This window comes from Opisthocomus hoazin, chromosome 5 (genome assembly GCF_030867145.1).
Source record: "Opisthocomus hoazin isolate bOpiHoa1 chromosome 5, bOpiHoa1.hap1, whole genome shotgun sequence".
Classification (NCBI taxonomy): Eukaryota; Metazoa; Chordata; class Aves; order Opisthocomiformes; family Opisthocomidae; genus Opisthocomus; species Opisthocomus hoazin.
The window spans coordinates 70914211-70936230 of record NC_134418.1 but is presented as its reverse complement, the minus strand read 5'-3'; the positions used below and the strand labels follow the sequence as shown (position 1 = coordinate 70936230).

Here is a 22020-nt window from a genome sequence, read left to right as displayed (position 1 = left end):
ATTTCTGCTTTTTTTAGGTAAGAGGGAAAGCTGGGGTAAAGGGCTGTTTGATTTCATTTCATTTTAATGGCATCAAAATATGGCACTTGGACACAAAATTTGTCTATCTTCTTTCCAACTTTCCAATTCTTCAAACATTTACATATGTAATTCACTCACTTCTCTGGTACGATCCATATCGCCATTTACTCTGATTCCTTAGCTGTTTGCTCACGAACTGCTTTGGGCCAGAGCTTGGGAAATGAGTGAGAAAAGTCAAGATGATCTGGGATGCAACCACCCGTTGCTGACTTCAGTGGCAACTGTATGTTTGCAGCTAATGTGGTCAGGCACGTGTCTACCTGAGCACTGATAAGATTTTGACACTGTAATACCAATTCCAAATTTTCATTAAGTAACAGATTTTAAATACATAACATCATATTCCAATTTGAAACAAAGTCTGCCTTGCTATCTCAGTAAAAATCATATTGCACTCCGACGTAGAAAGAAGTGACCTGGTCCAAAGCCCACTAATATCAATGAAGAAATTATGTATATTCCTCACACGTGTCTGTGGTCATTTCACCACTCAAGACTTTTAATTAACATCTGTCTTTTTCCATGTTTCCGTGTTTTCCATGTTCTATGGGGCAATATGGAAAATCTGATTATTCACGTGCCAAGTGTGGCTCCAAGTTGCATGTATCAATTTCCCATTCAGGTGAATGTTGAGGTTAGTTTCTTTCCCGAGAATCACTCTATTTTTGACAGAAGACAACAGCTAAAATATATATTTTGTACAGCAGTCAGTTACTAAACTTCCTAAGACTATAAAAATCAGCTAACTTACAAAGCGCTAAAAGCAATAAAACAATTCAAAAGGTAGCCATTCTACTGTATTCATTTATTTTTAGTGTACTGCTGCTGCAAGTGATGCCATTATTACTGTCAATATTGTTATATTAAGGGATTAAATTGTTACTCCTATATATAAACTAACAGATAAGTATTGTGTTTTTGAGAAATGACAACTGGTGTTAAGGATTCAGTGACCAATGAAAAAGAACCAGTATAAAATGCGCTCTGTTTATCTGTACCTCAGATGTCGTGGTATGGTCACTGGGGAACACTGCCCTACAAAGATCTATTACACTTGCAACAGTCTCTTATTCTTCCTACTACAAGGGCAGAAAATCTCCTCAAGTTAATAAAAGGACTCCCAGTGAGTTTCATTGTAACTGGACTGATCCTGTAAACCTCATTTACTGGAGCATTAAAATTTCACAAGATTGATACTACATGCAGGTGAGAAGAAATATGCAAAATGTTAGCGAATGCTAAAAAGCATAAACAAACAGATTTTACAGAAAAATGCATTGCTTACAGGAAAATGAAAGATGCCATTGGCTCCTGAAGGCCTTAGAGGAAACCCAGAATTTGAATGGCATTAGAGAACTAAGTTGTGAAAATGCCATAAAAATTCTTAAGACAGGAGCATAAGCGCAAGAAAACACTAAGAAATCTGGTGAAATGGAAAGCCAGATACATACTCAATATTCATTCTCAAATGAAAATAAAATATAGTCCCAGTTATTAAAAAAACAATGACTTTAGACTAAAATATATTTGGCTAAAAATTCCAGACTACCTTTGTTTGGTAGCACTCCCCCAACGGAAAAAATAAATGTATTTAAAAAAAAAGACCCAAAAAAACCAAAACACAAGAGAATAACATTTGCAGAGCAAATCTGGGAGCAATCATACTTCAGGAGAAAACTTCCAATTACTTTTTGTCATTCTTAATTTATTTGTTGATAGAGTCAAATTCCAGTACAGGTAAACATATCTGACTCAGGTCGTAGACTTTAGTCATAAAAGGTGGGATATATGCCTAGTAGAATCAGAAGGTCAGACAAATTTTATTCCCTGACTTATGTAAAAATAATTTAAATGAGCACTATCTGCAGAAAGATTAACAGGGCCACTCAAATGAGGAAGATTAATGTGCTCAGCTCTAGAAATGTTCTGGATTGCCTTAGCCAGTGAAGCCAGTGAAACTGTGTGCTAACAAAAGTTCTTTAAAAAAAAAAAATAGAAGCACAGCTAATTTTCAAAGAAGAATATAATAAAGGTGACTAACAGTGAAGCAAAAAGATGGGAGTTATCAGTCCCAACATCTCTGCTCTCATCTAGATACTGGAAAGTACAGCTGCCCATCAGGCCGCCAAATAAGCAAGGGTAATCCCACACTCAGTGGAAAATGCGTTGCCCACAGCAGGCAAAACAAGATGACTCATTGATACAGTTTGAAATTCCCAGCTTCCCTAGTGCTTTCATTTTGGAGTGAAGGTTATTTATACAGTAATTTTTTCTAACATTACATACGGATAATGAGAATTCCTCTTACTTAACTGTACCTTTCAAAGGACAGAGAAGTAATTTTCTCACAAACACGCTGCAATAACTCTTTGGCCTGACATTTACTTTTTTTGATCTCAGCTGGCATGAAGAACTGTGATTTTTAAACAACTTTTTGTTTTACTGGGCAGTGCACCAAGGATTCAGTCCAGAGAGGGACTAAGTACCAAAAAACCAGAACACCTACGTTTAGGCGCTTGGACCCAAAACGGAAATCAGACCCAATGGTGAATGTCTTAAGCAAGGCACTTCAGAGCAGTTTCCAAAGCAACTCTCACTCTCAGCGGGGAGCCCTGTGGACGAGCCAGTAAGAAATGCCGCGAGGACAGATGTAACAGAAGTCTTGTGCCTTTCTGGGGCACCTCAATTGGTGCTCAAGGGCATCTTGCCACTCTGGAATCACAGCTCAGACTCTCCCTGGAAAAGTATGTACCTTTCAAGTCCCTACTGCTGGATTTATTTTTTTTTTTTGTCTTTCAAAACACATCTAGCAGAGGCACCAATTTGAGACTACCACTTAACTATACTCTGCTCAATTCCCTTCCTGCTTGGGAGGCGTCAGTCCACGTTTCACCTCTAGAGAGTGCCATAATACCAAATAGTCTGGGGGAAAAACTGGACACTTCCTTTTCCAGTCGTAACCACTAGCCTACTAAATTGTGCTCCATTTGCTGGTCTTCTGCTTCTAATTATTTTCTATATGGTAAGCATGAACATGCTGTCTTCACACTTGCAAATAGTCCATAATTTGCTGATTAGACAAAGGTCCTGCCAGATGGAAGTTTGATGCTGCCAGAGGTGATACTGAACTGGGGTCAGTTCAAGCGATAATGTACTATACATGCAGACCCACGCTGAGCATCTGCATGGAGATCAAATACTGCGGCAATTTTTCTATGCAGAAGCATAGTGTCATTTCTCTTGGGACCACACCAAAATATACTGAGCACCAAGAGCAGACTGACATACTATGTTAAATAATCTTGATCCAGGCCATGCAGAATGGCGTCTGCAAAACCCTTCAGGCAAGGAGACCTGATCTTGTCTGCATAGACCCAACGTGAATTCAGGATATGAAAAAAGGAAAATTAAGTAGAATTCGTGAAATTACTAACATTTCCCTTGTTTATATTCATAATTGCTGATAAAGTCCCAAACCCTTGCTATCTCATGCTCAGACTTTTCATCAGTCATAGCAAAAACGTGCCATACCCCTGAAGTCTGTCTGTAAGACTAAAATTACAGGTTGGAAATTATGTCTAAATTTACGATACCTGTGTTTATATCTATGTGCACCATAAAGCAAAAAAGTTTAGATTTAAAAAAGGACTGTTCTTCATGTCATTACTGCTGAAGCATATTAAAATAAAACAGGTGAACTCAAAGTATGTTACTAAATTTATTTAGTAAATTTAAAGCCAAAAAGTTTAGATTTAAAAAAGGACTGTTCTTCATGTCATTACTGCTGAAGCATATTAAAATAAAACAGGTGAACTCAAAGTATGTTACTAAATTTATCTATAAATGTCAAGTAAATGTATCACATACGCATAAAAATGACATATGAAATATTCCTTTTCTTTGTTATACAAGAGTTTACCACTGTTTAGCAATGTTACACACAGAGATATGTACACTAAAGACACGCATGACTCACCATGGCTTTTTTCTTCCCTCCCTAAATATAGGTTTGTAAACTGATTTTAAGTAGGCTTTTTCTTCTCAAAACAGAAGCCAAAAATCACAGTGGTTTCTTTCCAGATAGACATTCCTTTTTAACAATAAGATTTAGCAAAGATAAAAAAATCCCTATTATTTAACAGAATATTAAAGCAGCCTTGCTGACTTGGATTATGTGTTTGCTAAACTGCAACTATTGTCAGTGCTTTAAACATTCCAATTCAAACAGCATAGAAAACATGAAAAACCTTTAACCTTGAAAAGTTCTACAGAAAGGAAGGTTTCATGGCGAGTAGAAATAGATTCTGGAGCTTATTTTTCATAGAGAATTCTTAAATTCATTCACAGTTTTAATGAGGATTCCCTTAAATGTCACTTATCCACTGGACATTTCGCTGCGATCAGTTATAAGACTTTACCTCAAATGCTTGAAAGGTTAATCCCACATTGTAGTTTTCTGACACTGTTATCCTCCACACACATTCCTTCATTGGTCTGTAGTCATCAGGATAATTGGGAGACTGGATCTGGCCTTCATTTTTGTGGATTTCACCTCCACAGATAGCTGATAAAAGCATAAAATTCTTATTGTCAGTAATGACATTTTCTGTTCCCCATGCCCAGACTGATATTTTATGCTCCACTTTTTAAAGCTAATGAGAAGATTATTCTGGAGAAGACTTAAAAAGTCTACCAAGGACAAATTCTTGAAAACACAATCCATTTAAACCACTATGCATATTTCAGTTAGCGAATACAATTCAGGATTTCTAATAGCTCTAAATATGTCTACAATGTTCAGGAAGACTTTGGAATCACGGATAATCTGAATCTATATGTTTTACAGAATATATTTAAAAGGTCAAAATAATTAGATTTTACTTTTTGTTTACCTTTGAAATATATTTAATAAACATTCTTCATTGATATTTACTAACCTTTAAAAAGAGACAAATGAGACAGAAATCTCATATTTTGTAATGATTTATACATTTCAACCTACAGTTTATCACTTCAAGCTTACACTGAATTTGAAGAAACAGTTAATAGAAATAAACAATATTTTCTTGAAAAGTAAATGCACTTTTCAAGGTCCATACTGATAATCATGTAAATATTTGTCAATATCAACTAATTCATACAGTTTACTACCATGGATTCAATATTTAATTAAATAGGATCTATTTTAAACAGGTGAATCTTGACTTGCTAATACACTCAGTGTGAGGGAGTGTCTCTATTAAGTAATCCCAGAGCATATGGAAAACTTGAGTCAGATTTTACTGAAGAGTAAACAGAAAGTACTCAAAGAAATCGTTTCACACACCGAGCACAAGAACATGCACATTCAGTTAATTAAGAGACTGGTAACAAATGCTTATGAATATTATTAGTGGTGTCCCTAGAAAAGAGGTCATCTGAAATCTAATCACAGGAAGAGTTTCAAAATGTCCTGTCCAGTAAGTTTACACCTACTCTCTCTCTTAGTAATAAAATAATGATATCATATTTGGTTATTTCTGACTTTTTTTTTTTAAATATCCAAAGGTATCCGGTTAATACATTTCCTCCATAATCAAGTAATTTCTAAGCTGTAAGAGGCTTACCTTCATAAATTGCTGCAAAACCTTTCCCAACCCAGTTGCTGCTGCTGCGGAACTCGATCCACATCCTGCTGTCGGAAGATGCAAGGACTTCTGGCAGTTTGTCACCACAAAACCTGCCTAAAAACATGCAACCAGTAACTGCATTTTCTGCCACTTCTGAAGCCAAAAGCTGCAAACATTTATACAAGTGTTGAACATTATAAACAGGAGGGGCATAACCAACTCAGTGGAACTATTCACTTGCTTATGGTTAAGAACATGTGTTTCTGCAGATCAGGACCTAATACACAAAGATTTTGTTCTAAAGCTTTCAGTACTTCTTTTCATTGCAGTCAGGCTCACTAGTCTAGATACGAAACTTAGGGCAATTAAGTAGAAAATCTATTGTTTAAGATTGTTTCTATACATACAACCCCAGGTATTTTGGAAGGCGAAAGTGAGTACTAACCTTAAAAGAGGAATGTAATGTAGGTCACAGTAATACCACTCACTGTGTCTAAGGACCAGAGAGATTTAAAAACTAACATCCAAATGAGCCTAGGCTATATTATCCTCTTAAATTCAGCCTAGGTAGGTAAAATTTCTGTTTGTCTAGGTGCTAGAGAAGGGTACAAGAGAAAAGGGTAATTTCCATCTGGTCTTCATTGTTTCTTCGTTTATTTTTAAGACCAAGAAAATAGGCACTACTGTTAAAAAGCTGCCTCTGTATCTGTTTCCTTTTCTGCCTTTTTTTACTGCTTTTAAATTGTGGCTGTGAGGATGCTAACAAATAGTTTTAGTCTTCATTCTAAAAACAACAACAAAACTGACCCAAGAAGTTGGAGACGTTCGTGTTTCCTATGGTATGAAATCCCCGTTTCAATCAGAGAAGATCATGGGATGTCAAACCCAGCCTCTGGATTGGAGAGTGGCATTACAGGGTGTGAAATCTCCCCACCAACCCCTGGAATTAAGCAAAGGATGGCTGCAGCTTCCTGCACAGAAGTTGCAACTCTAAGAATTCTTTATTGCTTTGCATGTCTTTTCCCTGCAAGAGCAGGGAAGGACAAGTAAAAAAGAAATAGATGCAATTTTCTATTCATAAATCAACAAGCACAGGAACAGAGCTGATCAGTGCAACTCTACAGTGGGTGCTCTCAACCACAGTGCGTGTGCTCATCATGTAATCTAGGGATTTCCCATCACACTCCCTACAGATTTCTCTATAACTTCCCACACGAAGCTGAATAACAACTAGCTGCAATGAAAAGAAGGCCTGAAGTCAAATAAACTACTTATTTGAGGCCATTTAGTGTTTTTTTCCCATCCCCAAGCTTAAATACATTCTAGACATCTAAAAAGTGAGAGGTTTGTTGTGTGTGCAACAACAATCAAGCCCACTGAACTGAATGAGTGTGGCACCTATGGACAGCACAGCATTCAAGTGCTGCATACCAAGCAGAGGCGATTTTCTCCAGTAGCCATCTCTTACTTCAATATAGTCGTACCAACAGAGACTGCTCTTGTAAAGGTCCATGGTGGTGAAGTTTAAAACAATCTGTAATCAGAGAGGAACACCTAATTACATCATGTGTGGTTAATACTAGAAAATTGTCACAACAACTTTGGGCAGAACTGAAGCCAGAGTGGTCACCAGTAACAGCATGACAATTACTGGTGCACTTCATTAACCTCTCCTTAATTATTTCTTGTAGTAAGTAAAAGATGTTTGGGAACATTGTTTAATCTTACATATTTGATCAGATTCAAGACAGACTATTCACATTTAATTGCTTACAAGGAGATTTTCACTGAGAAATAGAAATTTGAGAATGCTAATAAGGTAAAATAATGTGCTAATGTAATTTTAAGTATGCCATTTGATAATTCTCCTACCAATTACTCTTCCGTTCTGACTATAATCAGCACTGACAGCTGAAAAAAAATTTGGGTTTTTTTATTTTGGTTTGTTTCCTTCTACTGCTGTTTTGACAGGATGATTAACTTCCAGACAAGCTAAATATTGACTATTGGTGGACAGTAATGCTAAAAGCAATAACCCTAAAACAAATGGTACACAGGCCTTAATGACTCTTAATGAAACTGTAACAAAGCTTTTTATATACAAATCTGAGTTCTGTGCATCTCTGGAACTTCTGAACTTGGATTCCCAACTTTACTGAGCACTTCTGTAAATAGGTATGTTTTCAATAATTAATATCAGGACTACCCTAGACCATTACTTTACCCAAATTTGGATTAGAAATACTAAACTGCCAAAACTTATACTTTTAACACAGCAGTAAGATTCATCCTGGATCACAGGATGACATGATAGCTACAGTCTGGTCCCTGACTGACTGGGACAGTCTTAGCGTCATGTCCTGCAATTTGAGGGATAAGTCCAAAAAAGAAGATTTACAATCATTCATATTTTGTATTATAGAACCCTTTCATTGGATTTAGATGTCTTTGGAAAAAGAATTCATCTTCTTCCGATCAGTTCCTCACTGTAGATTAATAAATATTCCAGCCTAACTAAAAATCTTCTTTACTCACATACGAGCATAGAAGTGGTTTTATTTTTAGCTTTGATCCTAGGGACTCACAACTGAAACCTGCTGTTATAAAGCAAACGTGAATTGCTGCACAGTAGCAAATACCTCACACTGCAAAAACATATCTCCATGACAGGCTATGAAGCAGCTGCGAGCGCCAGATGAAAGGAGCAGATTTTACCCTCGGTCCAGCTGCAAGGAGGAAACACAACACCGTAACTTGCAGCAATGGGCCCAGATAGCCAGACGGGACAGTTTACTTCCATCTCTTCTGAATGCAACATGCGTGTCTCCAAAGGCAACGTAGTACAACAGTAAACCAGAAAGGCAGAACTTTTTAAGACTGTTTAATTTTTAAGGAGATAAAAACTGTTAGCTATTGGAGGAAGATAATTTAAAGATAACACAGAGCTCAGTGGTTCGGGTGCATAGGTCAGACAGTAGAGCATGACAGTAATGCTCTTCTCCAAACAATGCAAAATGGAGACAGTCTTGCACCGCAAAACACTACTTAACATTAGGCTAGAAGGGGCTTTGCTTTCACTTACTTTTCATGAAAAATGAATAAGTACACCCATATGAGCAATCACATTCTCAGAAATCTCTTTTGTTTTCCATGGAGACTGGGTAACTTTATGACTTCATGTTAAAAGTCACATCTTCCCCTATCACCTAGTGCTGACAAACTGCTGACTGTTTGGGTGCAAGACCAAGCTCACGGGTGATTCTATTCAGCTTTCACCTTTACCACCGTGGTGCCACGGGAAATAGAAAACATCTGTAAGGCTACACATAAAACCTAACAGCCAGAAGTCCTGTACAGTAAGGCACATTATGCTGGCAGCCACCGCCTTGCGGGATGAAGGTATGGGACATGAAGCACGCCAAGGACCATCAGGACAGCACTGAATAAAAGGATACCTGTTCTGATGCTTGAGCACGGCCAAACATTTATACCCACAAGCTGTTACCACATCCACAAAACCTGCAGAAGGGTTGGTTAAACAGCAGGCTGTCTCTAGCACTGTGTTCTCCGTGGGAACATGCTGCAAGTAGCTTTGAAATGTTTTTACTGTAGCAGATGCAACAAATACAATCTGACCTCTCTATTTTTTGGCCCCTTCCCTCTGTCACTTCAGGGCCAGCAAGGGAGGCAATAATTTAGTCTCAGATCTATATGCAAAGAATGTCTGCTTCAATGTTAGTCTGATACTTTAGAAATGTATTTAGATAATACCAACTCAAGTCCAGGCTGCCATTGGCACTCTAAATCATAAAGACCTACAACAATGAATAGTCATCAAATTATATTGTAGGCTTCCTTCCTGAGCTCAGAGACAAAAATGGACTAATCTGAAATCACACACAGTTGCTGTGCAATCCCTTCTCTTTATTGCAATACAAATTACAGTAGAAATTAACATATTTAAGGAAAACATGTTCCTTATACTGAAAAGGTTGTTATAATAATATTCTAATATCTTGAACTATTTTTCAGTGTAGATACTTTTTCCCTGAATTTTGAACAACAAAGCAAAGTAAGTCCTAATGAAAAACTTTCAAATAATAATATCTTGTATTATGCAGATAGCAGATGCGTTCATAAGCATGGAATTTAAAAAGATAATTAAATGCTTATCCATTTAATCATTCAGTGAACAAGAACAATTAAGAGTTTTTGTATAGGAAATACATCAAATCAGTGTTTTTAAAGCTAGAGTAGGTAGGGAATTTGGGGGGTGGGGACAGGACACATGATGGAGGGATGGAGGGAGTGTTCCTTGTGTCTTTTGTGTGGGTTTTTTTTGTGAAAGCCAGTAAGGAAATCATCCAGACAGTCCATTTTTGAACTCCAAGGATTTGAACTTCCACATTTGAGACACTCTAGATTTCATTCTAGATCTCCTCTACCTCTGTATGTTCTGTGAGCTAAACTTTAAGACTCCTTTCCCATTTCAGGTATGGCTCATCAGGTTAAGAAGAACAAATTTCTACAGCAGGAGGACAACTCGAATGATTCGGATAACCACAGCATACACTTTGGGCACGCTGTCAACAGAACAAGCACTGTAATCTGCATTTCTACCTAACAACCTCTATCTGAAGTCCAACTTCTGAGCTGCATCTCTCTTTGTACGGCTCTCATTTTTCCCTTGCCAGTTTTTCACCAGGGCCTTGTGGAGAATTGGTTTTTTAATTTATTTTTCTAAGTCGGAAGAATATTTTCTTCCCAGTGTTACTGAGAAAAGTGACAGAAATCCTTCAATGCCCTACTATTCAGTTTTCAGATTATTTCACTCTTTACCTAAAAAAATGGCATGCATCAAAGCGTTAGTTGATGCTCTGAGCTGGCATTCCCCGGGTTACTGTGGTTGTATCCACCCACATGCTCTCATGTTTCTTTTTGTTTAACTGCAGCACCTCTTGTTTCATCCCTGTCTTCCTCTCCGGATACAGGCTTCCCATGCCATTCCTTCCCGGAATGGAAACTCACAACTCGCAGCTCACCTCTGCTTTTACTTACTGCTACACCCCTCAAACTTCTCCTACCTTATGCGCACCTTCTCCCAGTTGTCTAACCCACAGTGTATTTTGCCTTTACAATTACGGCACTCCTTCAGGGACATATACCAAAGAAATAAATGCACAAATACTATCAGGATCCCAAACCCCCACTACTCATCACGTTCGTCTGCATGAGAAACCTGCAGATTTGGAAAAAGGACAATCATTCATATGCTTTCCTCTGCTTTGTTTTTTTTCCTTAAATTTCCAATGCTGTTTGAATCTACCTCTGAGAATGACAGAGAGGTTCTTTATATTCTTCTGTTATTCACACAGCAAGTTTGTCTGTTCTTTGCAGACTGTTTTTTCTTCAACCCATATTTCAAATACAGAGGCCTCACTAACTGCAAAATTTTTGTTCTTCTCCTCAGCTTCATCAGTGTTGCAGCTCAGATTCCTTCTAAACGCCTACCTTTTTTTTTTTCTCCTGGAGTTTCTCAAACGGTAGGTAGGTATCTCCATTTGCACCTAGCCATATTATTTGAAAACCCTGCTGCCTTCAACAGTCTCTTTGTTATTTTCCATCCATGCCCACTCCATCCCAGCTGTGGAGGCAGAGGGCTTCACAAGGGCAAGCCTTCTTCTCTTATCCAGGTGAGATGCAGACAGCTGGGTTAAGGTCAGGCTATCTTCCACAGCTGATTAGCTAACCCAGCTGGCTCTATTGGAAACAAGTTACAGAAGCCACATCCTTCACCTCCTCCATCGGCTCAGCTGTGTAGAGCCTGGAGGTCTCTCAACAGCCTAGCCACAAGTTTTCCATTTTCAATGACACAGCTGAAACATCACATTTCTCTGTTTTCTTTTCAGAAATTTGCCTTTTTCCATACCTTGGTTGCCAGGATAGAGTTGGGAAAAGAACAGCTTTACTTGGGTGTGATCATGTCATTGTCTCAAAGTGCTGCTTTCTAAATGTAAACTATTAAAATATAATGAGCCTCCTCAATGGTCCCTGCCTTTGAAACTATATGAAATAATCTTCACAGCAGTTTCTCACTCTGACATGCCAAGGTATTTGATGATACAGCAATTCCTTAACATCGACCAGAATTCATTAGCTCTACATAGGCAGAACCCCCAGTCTGTCACAGCATGATTTCTGGCCAGGAACTAAACAAGAATAAATACATTTAAGATTCTGATTTGCAGTTCTGCAAAGTATTAAGTAGAGCTACAGATAAGGCAGAGCTTGCTCAGGGGGTCAGGATGGCAAGTCTTCACAGGCAAAACAATCAATCCACATTTGTCAGCACAATTAAGGAATTATCGATTACACAGCAGATTCAATTGTGCTACTGCAGCTTCAGAGAGAACATATCATACCTCCTATAGCCTAGGATAAGAGAACACAAAATATATAGCAAACTCCAGGTAGTACTAATGAAGGTTTCTGCAGGTAGCTTTTTTTCCCATATCAACCAAGGATTTATCTGTCCTATTTCATCATTCATGTAAAACACTAAGCAAAATTGGAAAGTAATGTCACTTGTTCAAAAAGGTGGATTAAAAAAAAAAAATAACCACTGGCATGGCTGCAACTCCCTACATCAACAGATTTCTACACATCAGAACGAGGGATGCACCCTGGCGAAGGGCATGCACTATTACCAACACCATCCTCCCCCAGAGATTTCTTTGTGTATCATACACTGTGTACAGCTGCTTACAATATAGACTTCAAGCTTGAGAGAAAGTAAAGGTGAATGAATTGCTTTGTTTTAGTAATAGGGATGCACACATTTTAGGTTAGGCTGGCAAGTCATGATGCCTATCAATACAAGGTATGCTGCAGGCAGCACATACCACTGCAGTCCCGTCCTTCATTGAATTTCCTACCACCACAGATCAGAAGTGTCTGTACTCGCAGAAAGCAGCAGGAGAGAAGTCCTCTAAACTATGCTCAAACAGCACAATGTTAATTCTGAATAAATAAGAGACAAGAGCTAGACAATCTACTTTTTCAGTTTATTTTTAGGAGACTGAAGTGCTCACTAACGTTTCAGAACATGATGTGATGTACTCATATGTACTCTAACCTCCACACAACGTTGCTGAGATCTATCAGGGTCAAAGCAGCAAAGGGACAAAAACTTAAATATATTTTGATTTTCCCTTCATAACATGAATATGTCATCATTGTCGTTTACTGAGAAAATTTGGAATCAAGCATAATGTGTATCCAAGGTACTGTGACCTATGCATTAGTTAAGATTTAGACCTCATTTCTGCTATCTGTTATTCACATCAAGTATTTGCTCCAGATAGGGTCCTTTATCTCAAGACAGACAATATCCTATGGGAACAGCATTGACAGAAATGACTTTTTGACATTAGCAAAAATATTATTTATTTCATTCTTGCTGAACTACATGGAGACTGTTAGAGCTGGAGGTCAGAACAGTGCCCTGCAGACACGACTTGTCATATCAAATTTCAACTGGAAATTCTGTTCAGTCTTTTTCCCCATTTAGGGCGGGGATAAGATGGAAGAGGAGTTGGTCCTCTTACATTGCTGACTTTAGGACGGGGCTTTCCCCCCTTAAGCATTTCTACAGTATAATACAGCTCCAGTGGTGGTTACAATCTCAACACATAATGGTATTAAAAATATATTACAATTACTCTAACTTCCACATATAGGCTTACACACAGTTGGAGTATGCTATGAATACTTCAGCATGACCACTTCCCAACTTCTATATTGTTTTCAAAAGCCAATAATAATTGTAGATGAACACTTCATTTTTAAAATTTTTTTTAACTGAGGAATAGAAATCTAAGCCATTTTTGTTGCTTTCACAGTAGTGTCTAAGAGGCAACACAAATAGTGGGGACATAAAATTACCTATCTAGATTAATTGGCATCTTTTGCGCAAACCTTCTCTTATTCATCTGTTTTCATTTGTTTTTCCCTGCCAACCTGCAGAGCCGCCCACGCCCTCGGAGCACAGAGTGTGTTTATTTTTCCTCCTGCCTCTGGCTCTTGCCCAGAGGAGGGAGAACGCTTTCTAAAAGACTTTGCTTTCATCCCCCACAGTGGCAAACGTTCTTACAGCTCCTCAAGATTTATTAGCACATCAAGAACATATATTCTTGGTGTCTACCAGGACCCCGACCTGAAAGAAACACAGAATAAAGTAATCCAATTGGGAGAAAACTATATCCATTAGGGAATGGGAGACCACTGACAAAAATGACTGAAATATCTAGGGGTAAATGCTGGGTTTTCCTCTTTGGGCTCTCCAGTACTGAGGCTGGTGCTAGGTTCTATATTTCAGTCTTTAGGCTGTATTTGCTTAAAATCACCCACCACGTCTCGTAAAGAAACTTATATCATTTTTTTTGTTCCTGCATATTTTGTCTCAGTTGAAACTTCCATTGCACCCTCTATCCTTATTTATTTAGAGGCAGGCTAATATGTGAGCCAATAACTTGAAACAAGATTCAGCTAGCAGGTTTTGAAAGTGTACACAAGAAGAACAGGTTTTGCTTTCACTAGGATGGCATACTGCTCTCCCTGAATTGCTCTCACCGAGCCAATATTTTTTCCCACTTTTTCCCATAAAATTGATGCCCAGAAAGTAAAAGTATATGCTCTAGAATGATACCAGGGAACACTTCAAATAACACTTTCCTTAGCCCATTTTATTACTGTTTCACTTCAGAAAATACATCTCATCCTGCGTACTAACAGCTTCCTTAGGCAGAGCCCAGCTATCAGCCCCACACAGCTCAGTCAGCTTGCCTGAGCCCATGCTGGAGGAGAGACCATCCAGGAGCCTGCACCACATCTTCCACCTTTACACCAAACTACCAACTGAATTGGAAGCCAGTTTTGAAGGGATTTCATGATGCAAACACGTAGTGGATTGAAATTGTGCCTCATTTCACATGGACAGCCACCAAAGAGATGATGTAGCTCTAATGCCACAGACAAAGTCAAGTCAATAGCACATACTTCATTGTCCCATTTTTCATTGCCTATCTTTGTTTTCGAGTATTATGAAAACTTTAAACTTAAATGAAAAGCTAAAGAAACACAACATTTTAAAAAATAGCACCTAGTTAGCTGAGCCAATGTTAAAATACCTTCTCCCCTGGGGTCACTGAGATTCTCCATATGCAGTGTGTGTAGGAAGGATAACCATTTGGAAATCCTGGAGAAGAAAAGTTGCCTGTAGATTCCTGCAGTGTGTCTCCACAGGCTGAAAGAAACAAAATACAGTAAAAATATAAAATTGAATGTGCCTAACAGAGAAAAATGTATCTCTCCAATATCTACTCAGAATACATTTAACTCACTGCAGATGCAGAATGGAAAACAGACTAGTTATTTTATGATTTATTCAGAACAATTATTTTAAGCCAGTCTGACATTCATTCAATTTTACACAGGATGTTTTTATTCCAGGAACTATTTCACTTGTGTGCTGTCTGCTGACATAACTAAAATTACACCAGTCTTAAAAATGTCATTGCTGTCAACCAACTGCAAAATTATACATATAACTTTACTTTCACGAAAAAATTGTTAGCCACACCCTTAGACACATCTTTTAAGAATTAAAAGAAGAGTAGAACAAAATCTGGCACAGTGTGATCAGCACCACACTGGAACTTTGTCAGTGGTTTCATTTAATTTAGTACTTTGCCCACATGAGAGACTGATCTGATCTAAAGTCACTCATTTATGTTGTATAGAAAACTAAATCCTATATTCAACAAAATCTCTTGCAACAGTGATTTTTAGAGATAAGAGTAATAAAGCAAAGCAACTGTAAAGTCCAAAAATACCAAAGGCTTTTATATTCTTTATTATTGAAGCTTTTAGCACCCATATCTCACCTGTCAATCATGCTACTAGCTGCTGGCAGACTGGTTAATAATTCCTCTTCATACAAAAATACAGCATTGGAAGCTGCTGCCATTCTCCACCACTAAAACTCATTCTGGTAGGGCGTCATACCTCAATCAATCATCTTTTTTGACCTTAATCAAGTTGTTTCACCCACCAAATTTCCAGGTGTGATACGAGGGATGTGAATTTGAGAATATTATCCCATGACTGACAGTGTAATCAGACCTGCAGTGCTTTCAAATTACAGCGCTACCACTGCCAGCAGGTGAACCACTGTACCATCAAAATCTCAATGAATTATAAATGATCTGGAAAATCTTTAAATAAAAGGGGACAAAGGAAGAGGTTGTTTATGACAAAGACAGACAACACAGCTGTGAAGGCTGTCTTTTTAAAATGCGTCCAAGACGTAATCTGACAACTACACTGTAATATCATACATAAGCTACATTTAAGGCATTAAATACGCTCTCTGACACTAAAATGCTTCTCGTGATGAGGAGAGAAAAGAAAGATTGGTGGAAGGCTCAAAAAATTTCATGGTTAAAGTCACCATCACCATGTCCTTTAGGAATGAAAGAGGAAAAAAAAAATTACTTTCCTCCCCTCACTTAAAAAATGTGATTTCATCTTTAAAAAACTGCAGGCAGCCACAGCAAATGACACATACACTAAAGGTATTCAGTGCTAAATAATTATTTCTGTACAAAGCCTTTTCAGTGAAAAGGCCATATCCATAATTAACCACAATTTATTTTTAACACAGCAATGAATGCAAACTTAAATAAATTGCAGAGTACTGCACTGGGTTCCCCAAGAGCTAGCGAACTGTATCATAGCTTGTAACGCATATGTAAAGCACTTCAGAGAAGACCAAGAGTAAATTCATAGTCTTGTACAAGAGCAGAGGAAAGCAGAGCCCAAAGAGGAGATACCCTGCACAGCAGATGCACGCACTACTTGGGAGATCCACGAGGATCCAAGGATTCTTCTCACTGCTTTTAGAGCCCTCGTTCTTCTCCTCATGCACAGCTTCATCGAGACTACACTGCATCAGTGTACTCTCACGAGGCGTACAACCGTATTTGAAGTACATTTTCTCTTTGGTTTAGCTGTAACTATTTCACCAGCACCACAGTTACGAAGCAAGCCTTCAGCAAATGACAGGATGAGAGATGGGGAATGCTGTTTGGCCAGTCTTTTCTGCTCACATTGCATTTTTTCAACTAACTGTAACTTTGACTCACAAGTACTGGTCATGAAGTCGTGCAATGCAGATATCCACATAACTTAAAGCATGTCAGCAAACTAAATGGTATCAAGTAAGTGGGACATATGAGAGGTTGGTTCAAAGGCAGCCATGCAATTAGTAAGAGGAGAGGAGGAAGACCCTGACCGTGACTACCCCTTCCTCTATTAAAATCCCTAAATTAGCCTGTTATAAAAGTAAACTAACACATCAATGAATTAAGCATAGTAGCTTTACATTTTTGAGAACATGTCAGAATTTTTCTCTCCTGTACAGAGTACAGGATTATTTTCTCCAGAATACTAATAACATTCCATGCTCCCTAAACAGAAGTTGTATATAGCTGTAAAACTATGGATTTTAAGTTGCAAAAAGTGTCACGGAACAATTTCTTTTTCTGGGAATTATAGAATAAATCTGTTTAATGCAAAAATTTCACTTATATTCATATTAAATACTTGGGAGCTCTCTATCAAATCAAAATCTTCATAAATAATTCTGAATTTAAGGGAAGCATAAGAAAAATTGTATTTGGATAAATTCTACTAAGAAATAACACAATTAGAATTTATAAAATATGTTTAGGCTTTACGTTTTTCACCATATTTATAATTTAATTTAAAATTCCTGGTTACTCAAGGGAACTATAACAAGAATAGCGTATACCAACCAACATCTGAATTCGTTATCTATGGGATCTGAGTTCCAGGCCTGGCTTCCAGAGCCACTGCAGACAGGGTGATATTTGGGGATTTCTTGTTTAAAAGCACATTGTTCTGCAATTGAAACAGTCAAAATTCTTTCACTAGAGCATGTAAAGTTTTTCTCTGTAATTTGACGGTGGTAACTACAATGTTTGTGAATAGGCTTATAAAATGGTATCTTGTAAACATTTTACTGTGTGACTGTCCATTAGTAATGGAGTCAACTGTGGGAAAGAAATGTAGAAGTAAAATGAGTGGTAAGGGCCACTTATTTAGATTTCCTAATGACTGATCTTAGTATATTTCACGTCAGAAGAAATTAATTACATCTTCAATCTTCTACTCTTCTGCTTTATAAAGCATTTGTACATTTTTATTCCGTTGTTAATCATTAACATCGCCAATGTTTTCTCTGATGCTTTTCCCCCCACTCTCAAATGCCATGCCTTAAAAGAATTTTACTAGGCTACACCACTTCAGCTCACACACACATTCTAACCAAAAAAACAATCTCCTGTCTGTTTTACAGCTTGAGAAGGTTAGTCTTCCGATAAGCCTTTTATGTGGTAAGGAAAGGGAAGCTATTTTTGCTTCTCCTTGTAAAGATTAGCAATGGGTGCAGACAGATTATATGCTTATACAAAGCAATTTCTACCAGTGAGCTCTGCAGCAGTGTTTAATTACACAGCCTGTGTATAACACCTCTGTGGGCTGGCCTACGCACACGGTCAAGTTCCATTAAGGATTATAGCGAAATCTGCAAATGACAAAGCCCAGATTCTTCAAGACACTTAGGGAACCAACTCTCATTCCTTTGTCCACAGCACTAGCAAATACATACTGTCATATGAGGCTAATTTAAAGTTACCATTTTCTGAAAATAGTTAAGGTCTTTAATACTTTTTACCTGGACCCAAGTCTGTACACCTATACATATATGGCATATATAGCTGCCACCGAGTTCTAAAAATATTTCTTGCTGATAATGTACTTGTTAAGCCAAAAACTTAACCAGTTTACCACAACTCAGGGTCTTACTGTTGACTTGATTTCCCTTAATAATAAAAATTTTAATTCTCCTTCTGTAGTGAATAAAGGCTGACTTTTGAAGGTGAACCCTCTTTTCTAATTTAATAGAGATGGGAGCAAGCTAAACCTGAGGAACAGTGAGAACAGCACAAAAATGAGCCAGGCTAGGCTTCCTTCACCTGCCCTCTTCCTCGCATACAGCCACGGACCCTGGCAATTAGTAAATTGCTGAACTTCTTCCATTTACTTCTCTTCCTCTGAACAGCCTCTTCCTGCCAGCCTGAGCCTCCTTTCACATTTGTTATTCAGTCCCACTCTACCCACTTCTTTCTCATTCTCTTTTTCTGCCCAAGATATCCTTCTCCATCATTTCCCATCAATTTAAATCAACTACAAATTCTATATAGAACTATAAATGCAGACCCATGCTGAAATTTTGGTAGCTACACCAGAAGAATACATATTCTATTACTCTGTCACACAGCCTGAAAACTGTTGTAATATATCCAGCCTTGAAGTTCAAGCTCTGTTCTGAAATGCCAAGACACTCAAAGTTCAAAACAAGATTGGCAGAGGAAGGACCCTCAACTTCATTTCTTGCTTTCTCCTTATTACTCTGTCGTATAACAATGTAACCCAGTATTAAAATGCAACAGATCCCTATCAGCAATTATGTTCTCCTTTGTCAAAAATCCTAAGAAAAAGTTAAAAACAAACCAAAATTGCTGTTGCTAGGTTGTTGAATCCTGGCACTTACTCAGCTGATGAAAGACAGTTTATCAAATCTCATGCCTTGGCTTCACCAAGCTCAAAACTGTTTCTTAGTCACTAAGCCCTTTCCTGAATAATGACCCTAAATACCCTGACTAGCTAAAACAACCCAGGAGGCCCGGCTGCCTCACTGCTGTGAGGGTCAGCTGTATTCTCCAGCAGCCCTGAGCTCAGCTTCATGTTCACAGGCCCCAGAAAGTGCAGCAGGCTTCTTGGACCAGAAACTGCTTGCAGGAATAACTAGAACACCAAACAAAGCACAGACAATACCACAAAATCCTTTATCAAAGAAGTGTGTATCTCTAGAAAATACTGATTTATTTAAGTTACTGTACAGACAATACCACAAAATCCTTTATCAAAGAAGTGTGTATCTCTGGAAAATACTGATTTAAATTACTGGTTTCTGTATTTTCATTGTATTACATTTAAGGCAACAGAAATGAACACATAAAACAATGCAGATGTTATTAATGTTTGAAATATCCACTACTGTTTTATCATAAGCAAACACTACGATTAACATCTTTCGTCTGAAATAGGAAACACAGCACACCTTCAAAAACAAGCGTGGCAAGGATTTTATTGCTATATACTATGATGATCACACGATTCTTTTCATAAAATCAGAAGCTTAATATCTGAGTTTTCAATCTCACTATTTGCTGAAAAAATCTATTAGATCACAAGTACCGTGCAACTTTGAGAGCTGCTTTCTTTATTGGATGTTTAAGTTTGTGTTGCATTATTCAGTTATGCACTTTCTATTCAAAATATCAACTGAAAAAAGCCCACACTAATTAATATGTTATTTAAAATTTGTAGCAAAACCTTCTGCCTTTTTCTCTCTCTCAAAACTCACTTTCTTTTATGGACTGGCTCATCTAAGCAAGGCTAGAAAACCATTGTCTTTTATCCCAAAGTTTGCCAAAGTGAAGAGCCAGAAGAGGAGCATGGTGCTGCAACCACAACTCATTTTTATTTTCCTTCTGAAGTGTGTTCACTCGTGCTGTAAAAAAATAACTTCCTTTTACAGTGCACACTGTTGAACAACCATGGTTTTACAACACTGTGAAACTAACTTTCGACAAGACTTTCAATACATTGAAAGAAGTGATAACTCATCATCACACATTTTCATGAATTATATGAAAAGGACATTTTCTCTGAACAACTGTTTGAACATCAGCTCAAAAAGCACATTGCAACATTTTCAGTTGGCTGAAAGTGCCTATTAGAGTATTATCTAAATAGCCTAGGCTGTAAATTTTTTAATTTTTTTTTCTTTCTTTCTTCCCTCAATGTGATCATAAGATACTAGCTACTTGCACAGTGGTTTTGATTCTACAGATTATTTTTGTCTCCAAAATTTGTCTTTTATCAAAATATATATGTATTCTCTGTGTTTATGAAATTGTTGCTCTCTGCATACTCTTACTGGAAATAACACTGCCAAGAAGAATGCCGTTATTCAAGTATTTTCTGTACTAAAAGGAAAGAACAAAAATTATTCCAAAAGGAACAGTTGTTAAAGAAAACACTTTAAAGTGGTTTCTGCTCTGCTAGGCCCAGAAACACTGTGCATGTTCTCGTTATATAGAAGATTATGATTCAACGTACTTACAGCAGAAAGGAAAAGCATATTTCAGCTCCACAGTGTACATCACATGCACACTAGGTGCCCCAGATCTTCAGTAGGTCCCACTGCTGCTGATACGAATCTGAAGCAGCTCCATCACTTCAGCCCTGCTCTCTCCTTTTAGTCCTTCTGTAGCGATCAGGTGGTAAAAAGTAGCCGTATATTTGACTTAAAACACTTACTGATACTTTATTAATTCCCATGAGGAGCATGAGGGCTGTAAAACCTATGTGGCACAGAGCTGGTGTGTCTAGTCTTCCACAAGGTCCTTGCTGGCAAAGTCTGGCTGGGAGACAGCACTTCTGAACTGCTTCGGTTAACACCAAAGGTTAAAACTGGTCTCAGCTACACCTAGCAAAGTAAAACCTTTTGCTTGGAGATCGGCAGCACTTAGAGAAGAACTAGCACAAGGGAGCAACCACAGGGTTGACTCTAGGTTACTCCAGACTTGCTACTCATGTCTCTGAGACAGCAACTCTACCCCAACACTGTTTCAAGATAAAACATTAAAGTCATTGAAATAAGAGGATGCTAGAATTAGACAGAAGATATTTAAATGCTAAATGCAACTGCTACAACTATATAAAGTTTGTAATAAGACCTAACCCATTCATCTGTAAAAGAGTTTACAACTCAGTTATCATGGCTTATTTGTCATATTTTCAAAAAATGCAATGTGTTCAGAGCCGTTTGCAATAATTTAATGCGCTCCTTCTGCACCCTACTTGAACTCAAATGAAAATGACTCCAGCTGCAAACCAGAAGTGATACTAAACATTTTTTCCCTAGTCATTGAACAGCTAAGGAAAACAAAAACAGAAATGTCATGAAACTAAGTGTAGTTTCATACACTTTATCTATCCTTTAGCACTTTGCATTCCAGAGGCCTTACCTATAAAGTTTTTCTCTGATTCAGTTCTTGAACTGCCTACGTCAGTTGCCAACATGGAAGCAGACCAGTGAGCAGCTGACTCAAAAAAT

The 22020-nt window shown here is 37.8% G+C and overlaps 1 protein-coding gene across 1 annotated transcript in view; it reads right to left on the bottom strand.

Moving 5' to 3' along the window:
- The window catches only part of TLL1 (tolloid like 1), a 141807-nt gene that overhangs the window by 31815 nt on the left and 87972 nt on the right, over positions 1–22020 (bottom strand). The window contains exons 10-13 of the mRNA XM_075421672.1: positions 14879–14994; positions 7122–7224; positions 5688–5804; positions 4500–4645 (exon numbers count right to left, since the gene is read on the bottom strand). Coding sequence (XP_075277787.1) covers positions 4500–4645; positions 5688–5804; positions 7122–7224; positions 14879–14994 — 482 coding nt within the window. The remainder of the gene's footprint in view (positions 1–4499; positions 4646–5687; positions 5805–7121; positions 7225–14878; positions 14995–22020) is intronic.